The sequence below is a fragment of the Notolepis coatsorum genome (assembly GCF_963971535.1).
Source record: "Notolepis coatsorum genome assembly, chromosome: 1".
Classification (NCBI taxonomy): domain Eukaryota; kingdom Metazoa; phylum Chordata; class Actinopteri; order Aulopiformes; family Paralepididae; genus Notolepis; species Notolepis coatsorum.
The window spans coordinates 133089684-133111962 of record NC_140165.1 but is presented as its reverse complement, the minus strand read 5'-3'; the positions used below and the strand labels follow the sequence as shown (position 1 = coordinate 133111962).

At 43.6% G+C, this 22279-nt stretch overlaps 1 protein-coding gene across 1 annotated transcript in view; it reads left to right on the top strand.

Moving 5' to 3' along the window:
- agtpbp1 (ATP/GTP binding carboxypeptidase 1) overlaps positions 1 to 22279 on the top strand; it is a 156075-nt gene that overhangs the window by 16598 nt on the left and 117198 nt on the right. The window contains exons 2-3 of the mRNA XM_084332840.1: positions 2725 to 2783; positions 9528 to 9658. Coding sequence (XP_084188966.1) covers positions 2752 to 2783; positions 9528 to 9658 — 163 coding nt within the window. The 5' untranslated portion in view covers positions 2725 to 2751. The remainder of the gene's footprint in view (positions 1 to 2724; positions 2784 to 9527; positions 9659 to 22279) is intronic.

Genomic DNA, 22279 nt, shown 5'->3' with positions numbered 1-22279 from the left:
AGCTCAGATGTCTTTTTATAGAACACATACACACAGCCACACTGTATCTCTTTATCAAAGTTGTGATTTTTTTTTTCACGGTCTTAATTACCTTGACCACAGGTCTCCTATAGACCAGGGGCGGGGCTAGGGGGTGGCTACTTGGGCTCAAGCCCTGAATGTATTCTGAAAAGCCCTGAATCTATTTATAATTTTTTTTCTTTTTTTTTCTTTTTTATATACAATTCATTGTTACATGAAAATATGTTTGCACCAGATTTAGCAGAGGCTAATTTCCATCTGTGGTCTATCCAGCTGCTAACTGTATTTGAGTGAGTTAAGTCTTGGTGTTATGGTAGACTCAGACCTAAGCTTTAAATCACAATCAACAAGTTGACAAAAACTTAATTCTTCCACCTTAGAAACATAGCTAAAGTACGGCCATTTATAAATCAAAAGGACGCTGAAAACCAGATCCATGCCTTTATCTCAAGCCAACTCGACTACTGTAATGCACTCCTTACCGGCCTCCCGAAAAAATACGATGATAACTATTTTATTGCAATGCACTATTGCATTATTTTATTCTATTTTACTAACTATTTTATTGCACTGCACTATTTTACTTTGTATCAGTGAATCATAGACGCCTGGCCATAAGAGCATTCGGAGCATCTCTGCTCTCCCACTATTGAACTTGAGGGAGCAAAGGTATGATCTTGCTCCACCACTTTTTGATTATATGAAAAATATGATATATCCCCCCCCCAATATATAAATCTAACCATAACTACGTTATGGTTAACTGAGTTTTATAGTGAAAAGAGCAGCTTTATTGGTCAAGATTGAAGGCTCTATATTGCAGGAAATTGCACGTACAGGTTCATTAAATTCAAAAAAAATCTGCCCTTGCCTGCCCAAAAAAATAAAATAAAAATAAATAAAAATAAAAGATTTATAAAAAAAAAAATAAAAAAAAAATGGCACCTATCTGGGCTAAGCCCCGGATCTCCTACAATCCTAAATCCGCCCCTGCTATAGACATCTGAGCATTTTAACCTTATCAGACCCACATTTTTCTTCTTTGTGGAGAGATAGCAGGTCAACAGTATGACACATAGAAGTCATCTGAAAGCTGGGAACCTGAGGATTAATTTGAGATGCAGCTTTTTCTAGTCATAAATCTGTAAAAAAAAACATTGTGATTTGATTAGTTATGTCTCATAAATTGTTGGAGTTGATACCATTTGTTACACAGATTTGGTGCAAAATTATACTATTCATGACCACTTGAGAATTGATAAACATTGTCAGAATCCCTGCAAAATACAACATTAAGACCTTGAGGGACACTATAGAAAATTAATGTTGTGATTTGATATTCAAAAAATAAATTGCCCCTCCTTATGGTCAAACCAAGGAAAGCCGTACATTCCCTGAATTCCCTTGGTCTATAGCTTGTGGTTGTAAAGTTCCATGAGGCTGTAATTATGCTGTCACAATAAGCCATTGTATACAGTGAGGTCATGTTTAAAAAATATATATATATATATCACTACAATGAAATGGGGTTCATCGAATACCATTGGATCCACACAAGTGTCAGACTACCAGTCAGACCCAATTTATGCAATTCCAAAACTTTCTTTTAGATACCCCAGTATGCAGAAATGGTCAAATACATAATTTCTAGAATAGGTTAAACTAATTTGTACTGCATGCATAGAACTGTATGGTTCTTGCCCAACACTGCATGGGTTTAGCATTCAGATATCATGAGGTCAGAGGTCAAGGGGGGAAATGGCCATGACAGTTTTTCCCTCGCCAAAATATAGCCTAAATCTGGAGCATTTATTTATCCCCCCTAGGGCTGTCTTTTCGAAGCTTCGTTCGATGGGCATGGGATTAGAATATTAAAAAAAAAATATATATATATATATGATTTTTATTTTTTTCCCAACTCTGCCTCTCTTTGTTAACTACAACAAGCAATGCTGTTTGTTATTTAAGATGAGGTCGGACTCGGCACTGACAGATTTGTGTTCATTGTGCTGCTTTTATAAAGCCTCAAATGACGGCTTACAATATTTCATGAAAGCAAAGTGTTTTATTTGTCTAAGATTTAAAAAGGTTTAAACTTTACAGCACTGACAAAGTTGAACAAAGTGCTGTACAAGTCACACAACATGAAAAAAAAATATATATATATATATATTATAATCTTTTTTTTAAAATTTTATCTCGAAGCTTCGAATTAAAATCGAATCTCGCCCCGAAGCTTCAAATTCCAATTTTCTTTTCGAAGGTCAGCCCTAATCCCCCCTTGCCGACAGGCTAGTATGACACGGTTGGTACCAATGGATACCTTAGGTTGTCTAGTTTCATATGAGTAGTATCTTCACTCTTTAAAACTGAGCCCGCCACAGCCTCTGAAAGAGTCCCGCCGGCAGGATCGTGGGTCTCGGGGGATTAATGTGCACGTCATCCCCTTTTTGTTTTGTTTAAACAAGTCAAGGGTGGCAGAGCGAGTCTAAGCGCAGTCCTGCCTTATTAAACTAGATATGAACCATTTAGGGCTTCTTTAAAAAATATATAATTCTGTTTGGTTATGTCTGTTCAGTGTGAGATAAGACACAAGGGGTAAGATATCTCTTTTGGTGGTAGGAAGACAGCTTCTCATCGAGCGGTTACAGTTTGCTTCTCATAATATGACTATTTTCTTTTGTATTTTCCTCTTTCTTGTAGATGATATGAGATGTGGACGTGGTGAAAATGAACAAACCCAAAATGTCTACAGAGAAAGGGTGAGCATCTTTGTTTTTCAGCCAGGAAAACCGAGATGCACACGGTTACACCAGCTGTGGTTTGTGTGAAAGGCCCTCTGCCATCTTCACCTGTTGGTTTGATCATTAACTGCTGTTAAAAAGTGCTGTTGACTCTCAGCAGCCTGACTTTCTCCTCTGTTGTTATACTATTCAGTGTTTCCCCTAGGATTTCTTTTAGGGGGGGTGGTAGGTCCCCAAAACTAGTGTTTTTGCGGGGCGCGTGTCATGGATACGTGGTGTCAACAGTGTCGTCATAGACGCGCGCAGTAAGGCGGTTGTTAGTATCTGTGCATTTCTCTACACTGAGCTGAAATGAAACGATTGCACATAAATTAGGTAAATAAATATTAACAAGGTGATTGATTGAATGAAAATTGTATTAACAGATTGCAGAATGGGTACAATACAGTACGGCTCAATACACACAATTGTTAAAGGAAAACTCCAACATTTTGGGAAATTAGCTTATTTAACATCTTCCCTGGAGTTAGACAAGAAGATACATACCTTTTTTGTCTCTGTGCGTGCATTTAGCTTTGGGAACAGTTGCTCCGTTAGCATAGCTTAGCTTCATCACTGGAAGTGGGGGAGGACAATAGCCTGACGTTCCCTTCACTCCAAATACAACTCAAACGTTCATGTAAACATGTTGTGACCTGTGTATTTACCACGTGGAGAAATAAAAAATAATTGAATTAGACAATTACGTTTTCTAAGCAAATATACTCTGAACTATTTTTAGCCTAAGCACTCGTCTCTGCGCGCAGCCAGTGATTTCTACGTGAAGCCGTGTTTGTGGACATTCTCATTAATTCAAAGGATCCGAACCGATTGAAGTTTATGGATACCATGACTTAAAATCCTCTTACCTTGACGATTAAAAGCCTCCCCAATTTAGAAAACAGTAATCCAATGGCTGGTATTGATAATATAATACTAACTACTGCACGTAGCTAACCGGAGCTAACACAGAACCGGACGGTCAGTAAAGCAAATATAATGACTTACTTTCTGGGGTTTTCAAAATAAAAGTGCAACGTTTATAGCAGCGGAAAACGTTTATTTTGTACATTATCTAATGTTAACACGAACCTAAACTAACTTTAGGTTAGTTGTAACGTTAGTTTAGGTTCGTGTTAATCACTGGCTGCGCGCAGAGACGAGTGCTTAGGCTAAAAATAGTTCAGAGTATATTTGCTTAGAAAACGTAATTGTCTAATTCAATTATTTTTTATTTCTCCACGTGGTAAATACACAGGTCACAACATGTTTACATGAACATTTTGGAGTTGTATTTGGTGACTGTATACACTGTAAGGGAACGTCAGGCTATTGTCCTCCCCCACTTCCAGTGATGAAGCTAAGCTACGCTAACGGAGCGACTGTTCCCAAAGCTAAATGCACGCACAGAGACAAAAAAGGTATGTATCTTCTTGTCTAACTCCAGGAAAGATGTTAAATAAGCTAATTTCCCAAAATGTTGGAGTTTTCCTTTAAGGCGATGCAGACCACTTTCGTCTTGTTTACATCAGGGTCCCCCATTTTCAATTCATAATGAATTGTAAGTAAGGGTGCAATCCATTCTTTGTGGATCTAGCCCTGAGACTTGTTACGCGCGATGCTAGTCAGTCTCGGAGTTGTCTCTGAATGGATTTGGTAGCTTTTTTCTGCATCTCCGTAGACCGTGCTGCACCACCGTTTTAATGTCTTATATGAAAACCGATTTATGTATAATTTAGCTAGCTCGCCAACGTTACTGTGATTAAAGCAAACTATAATAAAAAAAAAAAAAAAAAAATATATATATATATATATATATATATATATATAACACTGATATTTACCCTCCAGCCCTCTTCTTTGCACTGTTGTTTTGGTCTGATTTCTAAAGTCCCGGACATACTTTCCGCATTCCTTGTCTGTGGACAGCTGCAGACTTGTACCGTTTTCAGATTTGGGGATTTTATTTGTTTAATTTTCAGATACATCCATACACAACATACATTAGCATTCATGCACATTATACATCAGAATCAAGAATCGAGAGGTTTATTTGTCACATACATACCAGGGCATACAGTGAAATGCGGGTGGTCATGCCCGCATTGATTGTGCAAAATACAAAATACAATAATAAAAATAGGCATAGAAAAAAATAAACAGAAAATAAAATAGGTAAGACACAAGATATGCATGGTAAAAAAGACATGTCAACATTTAATTCTGCAGGCTCTGGATTTGCACCTCCTGTTATATAAGTCCTGCAGGGGTGGTAGTGCAATACCTGTAGTACGCTCTGCTGAGCGCACCACTCTCTGGAGTGCCTTCCTTTCCTGTGCCGTGCTGTTTCCAAACCAGGCAGTGATGTTTCCAGTCAGAATGCTCTCTACAGTCCCGGAATAGAAGGAGTGGAGTACTGTATCTTCCCCGATACTCTAAACTTCCTTAGCTCTCTCAGGTGATAGAGGCGCTGTTTCGCCTTTTTCACCACAGAATCCATGTGTGTAGACCATGTCAGGTCCTCTGTGATGTGGACTCTCAGGTACTTGAAACTGCTCACCCTGTCCACGATAGCCCAGATTATCCACAGTGGCGTGTGTGTCCCCTGCTGTATTCTCCTAAAATCCACGATCAGCTTTGGTTTTACCAATGTTCAGGAGTAGGCTGTTATCCCGGCACCAGCGTGCCAGTTCGTCAACCTCCTCCCGATAGGCCTTCTCGTCATTGTTAGAGATCAGCCCCACCACCACTGTGTCGTCCGCAAACTTCACTATGGAGTTGGAGCTGAACCTGGCCAAACAGTCATGTGTGTACAGTGAATACAGCAGGGGGCTCAGAACGCAGCCCTGAGGGGACCCGATACTCAGGGTGATTTTGCTGGAGGTATGACCCCCCACCCTGACCGCCTGGGGCCTGGCACTTAGAAAGTCCAGGATCCAGGCGGTTAGGTGGCCGAGCGGAGATTGCGTTCGTCACCAGCCCCGGAGCTGTGAGCTGGATTCGCCTGTTCGAATCCAGCTCACAGCTCCGGGGTTGTCACCAGCTTGGCTGGCCGTCTGCACTAATACAATTGGCTGTATTAGAGGGTGGGAGAAGCTGGCGGGGTGGGTCCGGGTCGTTGTAAACAGCGACTCCTACAGTTCGGTCGGGGCGCCTGCTAAGCGCGGATAGGACTCGAGGGGGATAGTGTGGTCCTCCCACACGCTACGCCCTCTCGATGAGAATCCGCGCTGCCAGGTGAAAAGAAGCGGTGATTGGCTGGACGTGTGTCGGAGGAAGCACGTGGTAGCCTCCACTCTCCCAGATGATCTGACTGTGGGGGGTAAGTGCGCAGCGACCAGGAAGGGACTGGGAATTGGCATACGACTAACATTGGGATGGGAGAAAATCGGAGGAAAATGGAGGGGGAAAAAAGACCAAAAAAAAAAAAAAAAGTCCAGGATCCAGGCGCTCATGGCGGAGCTCAGACCCAGATTGATCAGCTTGTCAACCAGTCTGGTGGGGACTATGGTGTTGAAAGCTGAACTATAGTCAATGAACAGCAATCACACATAGCCCCCCTTCTGACTGTCAAGGTGAGATAGTGTGTTGTGTAGTACTTGGGAGACTGCATCGTCAGTGGACCTGTTTGTCCTGTATGCAAACTGCAATGGGTCCATGTTACTGGGGAGGCAGGCACAGATATAATCCTTGACCAGCCTCTCAAAGCATTTCATGACCACAGAGGTGAGTGCCACCAGTCTGTAGTCATTAAGGCCTGCTGGAGAGGAGTTTTTTGGCACAGGGATTATAGTAGACATTTTGAAGCAGGCAGGGACCACGGACTCAGCCAGGGATAGATTGAATATGGATGTAAATACTGGGGCCAGCTGATTTGCACAGGACTTAAGTATTCATCCTGTTATCCCATCTGGGCCAGCTACATTCCAAGTATTCACACCCATGAACGCTAATCTCACGCTGTGTTCCGTCAATGAGAGTGTGCCCCCCTCCCGCGGATGAACCCCCCCCCCCCCTCCCCGCTGTCAGTGACGCCGTTAGCCGGTGAGCTAACATCGCCACTGCTCACTCCAAACCGTGCGTAAAAGGAGTTGAGTTAATCCGCGAGAGAGGCATCGGCACTCACTATTGAGGGGTGGCTGACTTTATAATCCGTCATAAGCCTCTCGTGTCGTTGTGTGCCATCTGTGTTCGCATAGCGCCGTTTAGCAGCGGTATGAGCATTCAGGGCCACTCGGATGGAATTGTCCACCCACGGTTTCTGGTTTGGGAAAACCTGCACCTTCTTCGTGGGGACAATACCGTCAGCTAACGTTGCTATAAAGCTAACAACAACATCAGAATATTCACTGACGTCACTGGAGCTCGACCGGAGCATCCCCCAGTCGACGTCCTCCAGTGCGTCTTGTAGCATGGCCTCTGAGCTCTCGGACCACTGCTTAACCTCTCGTGACACAACAGCCTCTCTGGCTCTTTGTTTGTAGCCGGGCAAAAGGAAGATGGCGTCGTGGTCAGATTTACCTAGCGGAGGAGCGGGTACTGCCTTATAGCCCTTCTTAAAAGGGGTGTAACAGTGATCTAGCGTATTCCCTCCCCTGGTGGTGCATGTAATGTGCTGGTAGAAGTTTGGCATAACTTTTTTAAGATTAGCCTTATTGAAATCGCCAGCTACGATCATAGCCGTGTCTGGATGCTTGTTTTGGTGCTTGTTCAAATAGTCCTGTAGGTCTGCCAGAGCTCTGGCGGTATCGGCTTGCGGTGGGATCTAAACTGCTGTTGTTATGATTGCTGTGAATTCCCGGGGGAGATAAAACGGGCGACAAAGGATGGATAAATGCTCAAGGTCCGGCGAGCAGGAGCGGGAAATTATCTTCACCTCCTTGGGGCTGCACCAGCCGTTGTTGGTCAGGAAGCAGACCCCTCCACCTATAGACTTTCCCGACTCTTCTGTTCGGTCAGCGCGGAAAACAGAGAAGGAATCGGATGGGATGATGTTATGATCCGGTGTTGATGGCTTCAACCATGTCTCCGTGAAGCATAGGATGTTGCAGTCCCTCACGTCCCGTTGGAATCTAATCCTTGCTCGGAGATCATCCATCTTATTCTCCAGCGAACGTACATTCGCCAACAGAATCGATGGGATCGCGGGCCGGTAAGCAGAACTCTTTAGCCTAATTCTGATTCCACTTCTCCGTCCTCTGTGCTTCCGTTTGATCGTGCCGCCTTTTCCATTGTCCTCGTCTTTGTCCTTGTCTCGTCTTATCTCCGATGGCCAATCTTGGCAAAAAGTGTCGTTAAACTCCTTTCAGTCCGGAGTTTAAGTCCATAAGTGACTGGCGGTCGTACGACATCCATGCCAGCGTGGTTTTTTATTACAAAAGTATTCAAAATTAACATAATAACTAAAAGTGTGCACAATCTCTGCGGAGCAAAACCAACGGCGACTGACCTTGGTCGCGCCATATAACCATGAGTATAACCATATAGCACCAGACACAAGTTTAACACTACAATTTCTCTCAGTTTCCCTGGGACCCACTCAAATGACCACCTGTGGGTCCGGGGACTCACTCCATTGAAAACCTATTTACATCACTGCTATACACTGGACTATTTGCCACCTTTACACTGCAATTCTGTACATTTACACATTTGTGTCTGTTTAAGGCAATAATTGCCATGTGTATGTTACATTTCTGCATGATAAGAGGAAATTAATTGGCACACCTGGCATTTATGTGTAATGTGTGTGTGTGCACAAATTATCTAGTGTGTAAGGTCAACCAAGAGTTGCAGCACTACTGATAAACTAATATCCAGGCCAGTATTAATGAGGTCATACATAGACCCTGGCTTGGCGAGACCTCTCCTACAGTAGCTGTCAAATGTCCAAGATAAGTTTGTTAAGCTACGTCAGGACCCAGTATGGGTTGCTGGACTGTTTCTGAACCAAAGAGTTGTATGGTTCTGAACATTGTTACTGTTGGTCTGTGTGCATGAACGTGTGATTCTTACAATTTATTTATTTAGGCCGAGTTGATATTATTATTATGTATCTCTACTTTAAAAATGTTCCCATCTCTCTCTCTTTCTCTGTCTCTCTCTTGTTCTCTCTCTTTATAAGGGCATATTAGATAGAAACTCTGCTTGGCTGGGCAGATTTAGAAAGTTTTGGTTCCTTATCCCATGGCGGTTGTTGCTATACCAACCGACCTTTCAGTTCAGCATCATGCTTCCCTAGATGAGAGCTTATTATATCCACAGAGTGGGACTAGCATAACAGACCTTTATTTTTAATATATATTATCTATGTATTATGGCATGCAGTTCTTAATCATAGTGGCGTCACATCACTCAATGTTTATTTAATTTTCTTAGCAATATTTATGATGGTGTTCTGACTCAAATAAAACATCTTGATATATTTAACTTGGCTCGTGTTATTTGTGATATGAACCACTAAGCAAGATTTAGCCTGGTTCTGACTGCCTAGACATTTGGAGCCATTCAGAAATGTAATTAGGGCCATGCAGTGAACGCAGAGCAGACACTCATGCACTCACATCCCAGGATGCAATTCTATTCCTGGGACTTTATAATAATACTACAGGTACATTCTAATGTTCATCTAATGAGACTACAGTATCTCAAACAAGATGAACGTGTGAAAAATGCATTGGTTAACTGACTGGTGATCTTAAATGTTTGTGTGTGTGTCTCCAGTGTTCCCAGTACCTCCAAAGTGCTGATGCTGCTGGCCCAGCTGGAAAGGGTGAATGGGGACACCATGATGACAGATGCTGATATTGCACGACAGCTCACCTACAAGATCCTCTGCCTCATACAGAGACACGGTGAGAAGAATTCACACAAACACAACCACACTGTGACGGGATATAAGAGAGGCAGAGGCAGGAAAAAGGCATAACCCTTTCAGGTTAACCCCTTCACTACAGACTGTACTGTGGTAGTGAAAGGGTTAACCTTATATAGTGTGGTAGTGAAAGGGTTAACCTGACTGAACAAGGAAGTCAAACGCATGTCATTCTCTGACCAGACAACCCACATAGTGAAACAAAAACCTAAAGTAATCCAGAGCCAATAGAGCACACCTGGGACACCTTTGATGCGGCTCCCTAGGTTTGGCCAATACCTTGTAGGATACCTTGTATGATATATATTCGAATAGCTGTTCAATTATAAAAAAAAAAAAATGAGTTAATGCGAATATCGTTTTGTCTAAAAAAAATATATTTTCCCTTGTTTTTACTGGCAACTACACTGTGTATTGAGAGGGGACCCTTAACCTCTTAGCATGCAACGGCCCTGGCCCAGGCCGCCGTGCCCGCCGGCGGAACAGACGAAAGTCACAGCAATTTGCGAGCGTCTAGCGGCTCTGGGCTGCATTTTCTACATATTATATATAGTATTAAAGCCCTATTTGTTGCCGTTTGAATGCCACCTCACTCGGCTAAATCCGTGCCTCGGTTATCGAGTTACATGACGATATGTCAGGCGTGCAACCTTTTACGCACAAGCATCAGATTACCAACCCGGACTCCCGACGCTCTAGAACTGTCAATCATCCGCAGATTGCGGAAATGATTGGTCAGGGTTGTAGCCATTAGCCAATGAGTGTAGCTTTCCAATGATACCCCACGTGGGGGTGTGTGAATAAGGAATCTAGGTGAAAGGTGATGAGGGAAAACCAGAAGTGAAATAAATTCAGAAGGAATTGGTTTGGATGAGGAAATGGAGAGCTTTTTTCTTGGCACACGGTTTACCTGGATCTCTCTAGAAGAAACATTTCTGAACGGATTTTTATAAAATTTGGACCTGTACTACATAAGACTTCAGGCTGTAGACTTTAGTACACAAGTTCAACTCAAATTCAGCCCTATGTTACTCTATTTCATTAGCACTAAAAGTGATTTTCTTTATTGTGTAAGAAACTTCAGAATGTTATCTTTCAAAAGAGACCAGGCTTATGCATGTGCTGCCTATACGCATAAAGTATAAAGATAATCTTTGCAAAAAAAGTTGTCCTCAAGTTCAAGTAAAAAGAAAAGGCTGCTTTTCTGGGCACATGTTAAGAGTTAGTTAACTGTTACACCGTTGAACGGCATGCTGAGTACAGGTAGTTACTGTAGCTAGCATAACAGAAAGATTAAGAGGAGAACAGAAAGATTAAGAAAGAGCCTGCATATGTTACATGGTACTAACAACATTTTGTTTCACTAAGTTCACACATTTCAAGCATCAGTGATTGAACTTTCAGAATGAATGCTTTTATTCCTGGAAATATGCACTAGCTTGGTGTGTGTTAACTCAACTTAAAGGAAAACTCCAACATTTTGGGAAATTTGCTTATTTAACATCTTCCCTGGAGTTAGACAAGAAGATACATAAATGTTTTGTCTCTGTGCGTGCATTTAGCTTTGGGAACAGTCGCTCCGTTAGCGTAGCTTAGCTTCATCACTGGAAGTGGGGGAGATCCGGAGCTTCATCACTGGAAGTGGGGGAGATCCGGAGCCTGACGTTCCCTTATACTGTATACAGTCACGAAATACACTCCAAATACAACTCCAAAACGTTCATGTAAACATGTTGTGACCTGTGTATTCACCATGTGGAGAAATAAAAAAATTATTGAATTAGACAATTACGTTTTATAAGCAAATATACTCCGAACAATTTTTTGCCTAACCACTCCTCTGGGCGCAGTGATTTCAGTGCTACCTGCTAACGTCGAGGGGGGCGGGCACTGAGACTGCCGGTGTTCTGGAATTCTATGAAAAGAAAAGGGATCACCTGGCCTACCTTGTAGATTATCACAACCATTTACAAAACAGTAATGTACCATGATTATAAAGTTGAGATATCAGAGCGAGCAGGTAGCGATAGCTTCAATTCAATCGGTTCGGATGCTTTGAATGAAATGAAAATGTAAACACTGGCCAGACACCAGCAGTCTCAGTGCCCGCCCCCCTCGACGTTAGCAGGTAGCACTGAAATCACTGCGCCCAGAGGAGTGGTTAGGCAAAAAATTGTTCTGAGTATATTTGCTTATAAAACGTAATTGTCTAATTCAATAATTTTTTATTTCTCCACGTGGTGAATACACAGGTCACAACATGTTTACATGAACGTTTTGGAGTTGTATTTGGAGTGTATTTTGTGACTGTATACAGTGTAAGGGAACGTCAGGCTCCGGATCTCCCCCACTTCCAGTGATGAAGCTCCGGATCTCCCCCACTTCCAGTGATGAAGCTAAGCTATGCTAACGGAGCGACTGTTCCCAAAGCTAAATGCACGCACAGAGACAAAAAAGGTATGTATCTTCTTGTCTAACTCCAGGGAAGATGTTAAATAAGCTAATTTCCCAAAATGTTGGAGTTTTCCTTTAACTGTTAGCAATGACAGCAGCTAGCTAGCTTGCTAGTTGGACTATCTCATGTTCGCTATTAATTAAAGACAAAACCATCCATTAACGTGGAAGCTCAGACATTTCAAGTAACTTTATGCTTTGTTTCCTGGAAATAACTCGCAAATATCTAGCTGTTAGCAATGGCAGCAGCTAGCTTACTAGCTCGCTTGTATGATTGTCACTTTCGCTATTAACTAAAAACAAAATCATAAGGGTTTTTGGGGGGGGGGGGGTTATCGAATAGTAGTTTTGCGAGTTTCTCCCATCCCTAATACCTTGTTAACTGGTAGCCACTTGTATTACCAACTAGCTGACTGCCAGTTGACAAGACAAGTGGCTTTCTATTGGCTCTCCCCCACACACACACCCTCACATTTGCAGGGATAGGACTTGGGTGTTGGGCGTGCACATTATGTACATATCACACACACACACACACACACACACACACACACACACACACACACACACACACACACACACACACACACACACACACACACACACACACACTAAGGCTGAGCCCGAACGTTCGTTCGTTACGCTGACATTCAGACTTTAATTAATGGGTTCGAACATTCAGTGAAAAAAATAAAAAGGAGGCGCGCGGGGTTGAGGCGATGTGAAGAGGCGCGTCCCCCACGGTGCTCGGCTCAACCAGTATGGTCTGCCGGGCTGCAGCGGGATACTATTGTCTCAACCAGTTTGTCTATGGGGATGTTTACCTTCTTTGCAGGGCTATAACTTTTTAAATTGTATTTCTAAATTGACATTACTATGGCCCATTCAATGTCAAGTATCTATTGTTCAGGGTGTAGCAACATTATACTTTTTCATTCACATATTCATACTAAAATACGGTCTAAAGTATAAGTATGTTTTTATCGTTTTCTGCAGCTTTCTCCAGAACGTGATTTATAGCCCCAAATGCATTATATTGATGATCAAATACAGTTTGATAAGAATCTGCGCGAGATAAAAAATTTCAAATGGACGTGCTTCTAGAAGTTACTACTGATCATCTGATGTTGACCGGATGGGGGGGGGGGTCGTTTATAAATCCGTGGCCAACGTTAGATGATTCATCTAGTGTGGGTGATATGATCATTAGAGCAGTTAGTATCGAACACGTTAAAAAATAACGCTGAATCTTACCGTAGCTTCCTCATAGCGTTGGGCGATGAGCGTGGAACAGAAATATTCCTATTATGGGATGTGGAAATATGCGATCCATTTCCAGGTTGTATAATAGTATATACGTCCAAATCATGTTGTTTATCGAGTTATTGGTAACGGATTGCTATCCGTTGTGTCTAGCTCGAGTCCTGGGACTATTACCGAGTGATCGGACCGAATTGGAATGAGCACCAGCTTCCATTTCCTGTTTCCGCTCTGGGCGATCCGCCGATCGGCCACCAGATGGCGCTCTTGAACCGTTGGAGAGCTGAGAGGGGATCAACAGTAGATCTCAAGTCTCCGGGGGAGAAATATGATTTCGATCACAGATTTTTTAAATATTGATATCAAAGACGTGGTACGGCGTCTTTGGCAGAATGAGCTTGGCGGGGAATGACGTGGTACGGCGTTTTTGGCGACCATAGTGTTAATTACATGTTTACATGAACAGCCATCACTGTAAACAACATGTTTTTCACCAATAGACTATGCAATGCCGCCCTCTGTAGGATCTATTAATAATACAATAAAAAATTATTATTAAAAAAATAAAAAACGTTCGTTCGATAAACCCTGGCGAACGTTCGAACCCTAAAAACAGGGTTTGGGGACAGCCTTAACACACACAGACACACACACACATTTTTGTAATTATTTATTTATCTTTTGCTGTAGTGGATAGGTATATTATTTTTTTTATATTGAGACACCACACACACACACATACACACACACACACACATATTTTTGTAATTATTTATTTATCTTTTGCTTTAGTGGATACTAGGTATATTCTTTTTTTTATATTGATAGATAACTTATTAGATATTAATATGATATTGTAAGGAAGGGGCAGGATCAGATAAGCTTTGCTTCATTCTGTCCCTTCTCGAACAAAACCATTGTCTTGAGCTATGCTGATTATTGTATTTTATTTGTATATTATATTTTTTAATTTAGTTTTTGTTATTTTTTGTTATTACAAATGTGTGTTTGTTTTATGGTTGAAATGTTTGAGATAAATAAAGATCAAATCAAGATATACAGCAGTTTCTTATAAGCAGCATAGTTGATAATGTTGTCTCGCGTAGCCATACCTCTCTCCATGCTACATTATTGCCGTGCCAGGTCTGGCTGAGCCTATTATCATTCCGGTATAGGGACCAATCACAATCATGCTGGGCACGCTATGCCCAGGATGCGGCGACAGTGCCCTTGCAAAATAGTGTTGCAGATAGCGGAAGGGGAAGAGAATTCCGACTGAAATAGCCAATGGCATGCTTAAACCAACAGTCTCATGGCGCAGATCCAGACTAGATATAATGTAATCCATGGGTTCTTAACCTTTTATCAGCCTGGCTGGGATCCAAATAGATTTGACAAAATTTAGTCACTTCCATGGGACACAGACTAATAAAAACATACCACAACTCTGGGCACCAGCAATGGTCCTGCACAACCCATGTTAATGTCCTGATCTTAAGTTAACCTATGTTAATGTCCTGATCTTCAGTCCTGCACAACCGATGTTAATGTCCTGATCTTCAGTTACCCCATGTTAATGTCCTGATCTTCAGTTTACGAGAGTAGGATGAAATATTGTGTTTTTCAGCTGCAAGTAGTAGAAGACATTTGTGTTGTTCTCTAAAAGCTAATGCATTTGAAGATTAAGTGCAGTAGTAGTAACATCAATAAACTTTGATTGCCTATTTTCATGAGGAAACAAACACTGCTTTTGAGTCCCTCAGATGAACATTTTTACTGGACTCTGGTCTTGCCTAACTATGATCTTTTGAGATTAGCTTTGATACAGTAGTTGTGCAAATGACCCCATCCACTCAATCTCCTAAAAACGATTCCCTTAGACTTCTCTAGGTCAGCCATTCATTAGGCAAAAAAAAAATCAAATATTGATAAATGATGATGTATATTGTACTTTTTTTTTATGACTGAAAAAAATAAACTACTACTACTACTACTACTAGGCAAGAGGAATGTCAAGGGTACCCTTAGTATGGGTGGCACTGAAGTCACTGGTGCTCTTTGGCACAGCAGCACGCAGTCCACTTGACCAGGTCAGGAAAAGAGTGCCTGTCTTAATTTGAAGGTAGGTCATGTTTGCCAGGAGCAGAGGGTGGTGTAGTGCGTCGTTTGGATGTTTGGGCTGGTTGGTCGTCCCAGGATAGCATGTCTTTAGTGCTTGAAAAACATTTCAGCAGCGGTTATACAGGGGATGTAACCTAACACCCCACCACAGCCCCCCCCCCCCCCCCCCCCCCCCCCACCTCCCCACTAACCATATCAGCTTTCTGTTCATGGGGAAGAGTGATACCTAACCCCCTGTTTCTCTCTCTCTCTCTCTCTCTCTATCTCTATCTCTATCTCTATCTCTATCTCTATCTCTATCTCTATCTCTATCTCTATCTCTATCTCTATCTCTATCTCTATCTCTATCTCTCCTCTCTCTCTCTCTCTCTCTCTCTCTCTCTCTCTCTCTCTCTCTCTCTCATATATATGTGCGTAATTTTCTCCAACCCCGTCCATCCTCCTCTCTGTCACCCCCCTTCACGCCTCCCTCTCTGACACCATTCCAACTCCCACCTACCTTGAATTCTTTACAACTCCCACCCACCTGTCTCCCTCTCTCTTTCTCCCCCCTCTCCAACACAAAATGTCTCCATGCACCTGCCTACCTCCATCTTTCTGCTCCCTCTCTCTCTCTCACTACCCCCCCCCCTTCTCTTCCCTTCATTTCCTCAGTGACTGCTCCTCACCCGCCTCCAGCCCCTCCCCACCCTGCTCCCCACATAGGCTTGTTCATCACAGTGAATCTTGCAGCTGATGAAAAGCTGTATCACTCTGGCTATTATTATCTCCACCAGGTGGATTCAGTTACGTCTGTCTGAGGTCTGTGACCCCATGACCTTTCCTCTAGCACATCAGGATCACACAAATAAACATAGTCACAACACAATGAACACATTGGTACTGGGGGCATAGAGTGCGGAATATCAACAATCATTACCTACATATTTCACATAATACTATGGTATGAGGCGCTAGAGGGGGGGAGCCTAAGACTGTCTCATCACCAAAGCCAAAACCCACCCCCTATGACGGCAACTGTAGTCATATCCAAACACCTCCCCCTCCGGTCCTAGCTGATGGCAACTGTAATTAGTCAAAGCCGGAATTTCTCTCCGTCCTCCCTCCCACCCCACCACCCCCTCCCCTCGGGGTGCTCAGATACACACAGACTCACAGCTAGATTAACATGTTTCAACAAATGTACATGTTTGTATTAATTAAGGGTTGTGCCATTATTGCTATGCAAATGTAATAATTGTGAATGATTTTCTGTAATGAGTTGTATGTGTTGTTTTCAAGCATCCTTGACTTCCAAGGACAACAATGTAAATAAGTCATTGGCTTTTTCGTTCCTCTCCTTGACAAAAGCAAATATGTGATGTAATGATCTGTATATGTTTTGTTGTCTAAAATAAATACCATACCGTACCATACCATACCACAGAATCACTGTTGATGTCCCAATGGCCAGGGCTCTACGCTAACCTTTTTCCCAATGAGTACATGTGCTCCTAAATTAAAATATTTAGGAGCACACAAAGAAATTTAGGAACACACAAAGAAATTTAGGAGCACACTCAGCACAGTGAAACATTTTCAAGTAAAAGAGTTTATTAGCAAACTATTTCTTACATGCATATTATTATACTGTGCGTGTGCATAATAAAGGACAAACATCTGTGCAATAGCACATCCCACCAAAATCACACATTGGCCCATGCCTACTAGACGCAAAGAATATTGGTTGTCAAGCTGCTTTTGTTTGTTGTAGTGTTGTCACGATACCAACATTTTGACTTCGATACAGATAGGAAAGGTAAATGGAATATATTATTAGATTACAGAACATGGACAATTCTTTATACAATTATTTAATTCATTATAATTTAAACGCTATTGAAACGTAAATAATACAAAATAATAAAAATGATTCTGTTACAGCTGCTGTTATATTTACTGTCCATCAATATCTTCCTTTTGAATTAAATAGGTTCAGGAGAGAGAGCGATGTAGAGATAGGGAGCGAGAGCGAGACACACACACACACACACACAGACAGACACACACACACACACTCAGCCCCCTCTTCCCTCACTATGCCTCTGAGCATTCCCAGGGATAGCTTACAGTACAGTAGTTAGCGTTAGCAGGTTATCTTAGTTAGTGTTAGCAGATAACATTAGTTAAGGTTTTAGCGCAACGTGGGTATACAGGAATGGCGAGGAAGCATGGCGGCTGGGTGGCGCAGCGGAGATTGCGCTCGTCGCCAATGCAAGAGACTCCGGTCTCGAATCCCGGTGTCAGCATTGCCTCTGGCTTTGGCCAGTCGTCATACTATCTCAATTGGCAGAGGTAGCGGGTGGAAGTCGATGGGTGGGGATTGGACGTTGTGGACAGCGACTCGTACAGGTCGGTTGGGGGACGCCTGCACAGCATAGACAGGAAGTAGCGGGGGTAGTGTGAGCCTCCCATGCGTTACACCTCGCCACTGAGATGGCGCCGCTATGCCCGGTCGCCTGTCTGTTCGCTCCGTCGAGATTGTGCTTACTTTTGTTAATATTTATAGTTTTAAGAGTTTTGTCTGTACCAACAGTAGGTGCATTTAATGTGTATGACCGTCAGTCACTTATAGACATCGGATTACGGGAAATTTACCGATTGGATTACTCCCTGAATCAGCTTTCCGAACCGCAGCAATGGCCTATGGAGATTCTCAGAACAATGGGACCAGATCCTGACCCCAGGAACAAAGGAATCATCAGGCGGCGAGGGAAGAGAGCTGGGATCCGTAACAGGCTGAGATCCAGACGACACCGAACGCCACTACCCAGTATATTGCTAGCCAATGTACAATCAATTGACAATAAACTGGATGACATCCGAGCAAGGATTCAATACCAAAGAGACGTTAGAGACTGTAACGTTCTCTGCTTCACCGAGGCGTGGTTGACGCCGGACGTCCCAGACCACGCCATACAACCGGCCGACCACTTCTTCATCCACCGCAAGGACAGATCAGCATTGTCCGGCAAACAACGTGGAGGAGGTATTGCCTTCATGTTTAACAACAATTGGAGCGATCCAGCTAACGTGAAGGAATTATCGAACCACTGCTGCCCAGACCTGGAATATATAACCATCAAGTGTCGTCCTTTCTTCCTCCCGAGGGAGTTAACGGCGATCATCCTTGTAGGAGTGTATATTCCACCGCAAGCCACCAATAATGTCGCGCTCTCCAGACTCCACGACGAGGTAAATAAAATCCAAGCGGCGAACGTTAACGCCGCCATAATAGTGGTGGGTGATTTCAATAGCGCCAATCTGAGAAAGGTATTACCTGACTTCTATCAGCATGTGACTTGTAACACCAGAGGCGGTAACATCCTAGATCACTGTTACACGCAATTCAAGGGTGGATACAAGGCTCATTCGGCTAGTGGCTTTGGTAAGTCAGATCACGCGTCCATTTTCCTTTCACCAAAGTACAAACAGAGAATCAAAAGCACTCCCGTAGTCTCGCGAGAGGTGCAGAAATGGGATTTGACGTCAGAGGAGACGCTCCAGGCTGCGTTTGACTGCACAGACTGGAGCGTGTTCCGCGACACAGATAACATTCATGTCTACACGGAGACAGTGCTGGACTAGGTTCGTACTTTGGTGGAAGAAACAATCCCCACTACCACAATGAGAGTTTACCCAAATCAAAAACCCTGGGTAGACAAATCCGTCCGTGAAGCTCTGAGAGCGCGCACCAAAGCATACAACGACGGCCTAGTGGCAGGCAACATGAATGACCACAAGGTGGCGCGATACAACGTAAGGAGGACAGTGACAGAGGCCAAACGGCGCTACAAGGATAAAATTGAACTCCAGTTTGAACAGGCTGACTCTAGAGCTATGTGGCAGGGGCTCAAAACGATGACAGACTACAAAGGCGCCTCCCTCAAACTGAACAGTGACATCTCCTTAGCAAATGACCTCAATACCTTCTATGCGAGGTTTGATGCTGGTAATAACACCAGCCCACAAGCCATGGCAATGGGGGGGGGGGGGGGGGTCTGCTGCTGATGGAGACTCAGTGTTCAGGGTAACAGAGCATGAGGTGAGGCGGACCTTTAAAAAAGTGAATATCAGGAAGGCAGCAGGTCCGGACGGCATCCCCGGCCGCGTCCTAAAAGTCTGTGCCGACCAACTGCCCCCGGTATTCACTGACATATTTAACCTGTCCTTAGAACAGGCTGTCATCCCCACCTGCCTGAAGAAGTCCACTATTATCCCTGTACCCAAAAAATCCAAGCCTGCTTGCCTCAACGACTACCGCCCTGTAGCTCTCACCTCCATAGCCATGAAGTGCTTTGAGAAGCTAGTAAAGGGCTACATCTGCTCCTCCCTCCCCATCAACATGGACCCCCTGCAATTTGCATACCGCCCCAACAGGTCCACGAAGGACGCCATAGCCCATGTGCTGCACACAGCAGCATCACACCTGGACAAGAGGCAGGGGAACTATGTGAGAATGCTATTCATCGACTACAGCTCGGCATTCAATACCATAGTCCCCTCCATACTCATAGCCAAGCTCAGGGACCTGGGCTTGAACTATGACCTCTGCCAGTGGGTCTTGGACTTCCTGACGGGCAGACCCCAGGTGGTGAGAGCAGGCAACTGCACCTCCTCATCCATCACCCTCAACATAGGGGCCCCCCAGGGCTGTGTTCTGAGTCCCCTCCTCTACTCCCTGTACACACACGACTGTGTGGCTCAGCGGAGTAGCAATACAATCATCAAATTTGCTGACGACACAGTGGTGGTGGGCCTGATCTCTGCCAACGACGAGAGGGCCTACCTGGAAGAGGTCAAGGTCCTGGCGGGATGGTGCCAGGAAAACAGCCTCTCCCTGAACGTCAGCAAAACAAAGGAGATGATTGTGGACTTCAGGAGGTCGGGGGTCAAGGACTACAGCCCCCTCAGCATCGACGGGGCACCGGTTGAGAGAGTCAACAGCTTTAAGTACCTCGGAGCCTACATATCCGAGGACTTGACATGGACCACACACATTGACAGTGTTGTGAAGAAGGCACGACAACGCCTCTACTTCCTCAGGCGCCTAAGGAAGTTCCAAGTCAGTCAGAAGATCCTTAAGAACTTCTACTCATGTACAATAGAGAGCATCTTGACTGGCAACATCACCTCCTGGTTTGGGAATAGCACTGCACAAGACCGAAGCAGACTACAAAGAGTGACACGTTCAGCCGAACGCACAATTGGAGGGGGGCTCCCCACCCTCCAGAACATTTACAACAAGCGTTGCAAGGGCAAGGCTAAGAGAATCATTAAAGACTCCAGTCACCCGAACAACTGCCTCTTTGAACTGCTGCGGTCAGGCAAGCGATACCGGAGTCTCAAGGCGAGCACAGAAAGACTCAGAAGAAGCTTCTATCCCCAGGCCATCAGGCTGCTAAACGAACAATGAACACTACACAACAACAACCATCAAACGCACATAGCACACACATCCACACACACACACTCACTTTAAACAAACACAATGTAGCACCCACTCCACACACTTTATAGCACACACCCACTTTAAACAAACACACTGTAGCACCCACTCCCCACACTTTATATTTATTGATGAAGGATTGCACTACAACTCGTACACCTTACTGTAAATTGTACCTAAATTGTACCTCATCCCATTTCTGCTTTGCACTATATAGTACTGTACATTAGTACACTGCATAGTATTGTATATTATATGGTAACTCAGTTACGTCTATTCTGCATCGAACATTGTACATATGTCTATACTGAACACTGTGACCTCATTTTCTACTTCTAAATTACATGTTATACTATGTTATTTGATACTATCTTGTCTAGCACAGTCTCTGGAGCGTAACAGTAAGAAGCATTTTGTATGAAAGTATTCTGTACTTCTGTATGACAACTATTAAAGAAACTTGAACTTGAAACTTGAGAGTCTGCACTGTCTGGTGCAGGCCTGTACAGTGCGACATATATATCGCACGTGCTACAGCAACAGCGGTCTGTGCGATGGATGGATTTACTTCAGTAGCACTGGTGCGATAGGGATTCGGTTCATATAGATACTCTTATTTTGAAAATCCTGTAGCGGGTCTCATTTCTGCCCACGCGCAGCTCCAGCTAGGCTCCGAAAGCTAGCAACGTTCAGGTGCATATGATGATCTTATTTTGAAAAAACTCTTGTGACAACTCGACGAGTCATATCCGCCCTATCCGTGCGCCTTCTGCAAGCAGAGCAGCGCGTTGGTCGGTTGGTGCGTTAACACAGCAGTGCGCCTACACGTCCCGAAATAAGTCTGTGGTGGTTTTTTTTCTCTCGCAACGGGTCAAATGCATCTACATGCTTTGCACCGTCGCCATTCCTTTATGCGCACATCGCCCGAAATTAACGTTTATGTACCATTACAATCACTACAACGTTAGCAAGCTAACAAGCTAATCCTGATCAGAGGCAGAGCCAGCAGACACAGTGTGGACTGGGGAAAGGGAAATGGGGGGGCACTCTCTCCCCTTCCCTGTGTGTGTGTGTGCGTGCGTGCGTTTGGAAAGATGATGAAGTCACTAGTCAGGACAGGAGTATATTATAGTAAACTGAGGATGGACAGATAATGTTGATATTCAAATATAAACAAGTTTCGAGAGGAGTGGAAGTTTGAAGACAGACTAGACTACAATATGATGCGGGGGTGGTGAGTTGAAACAGTGTGTGTGAATGAATGAATGAAAACTTTAT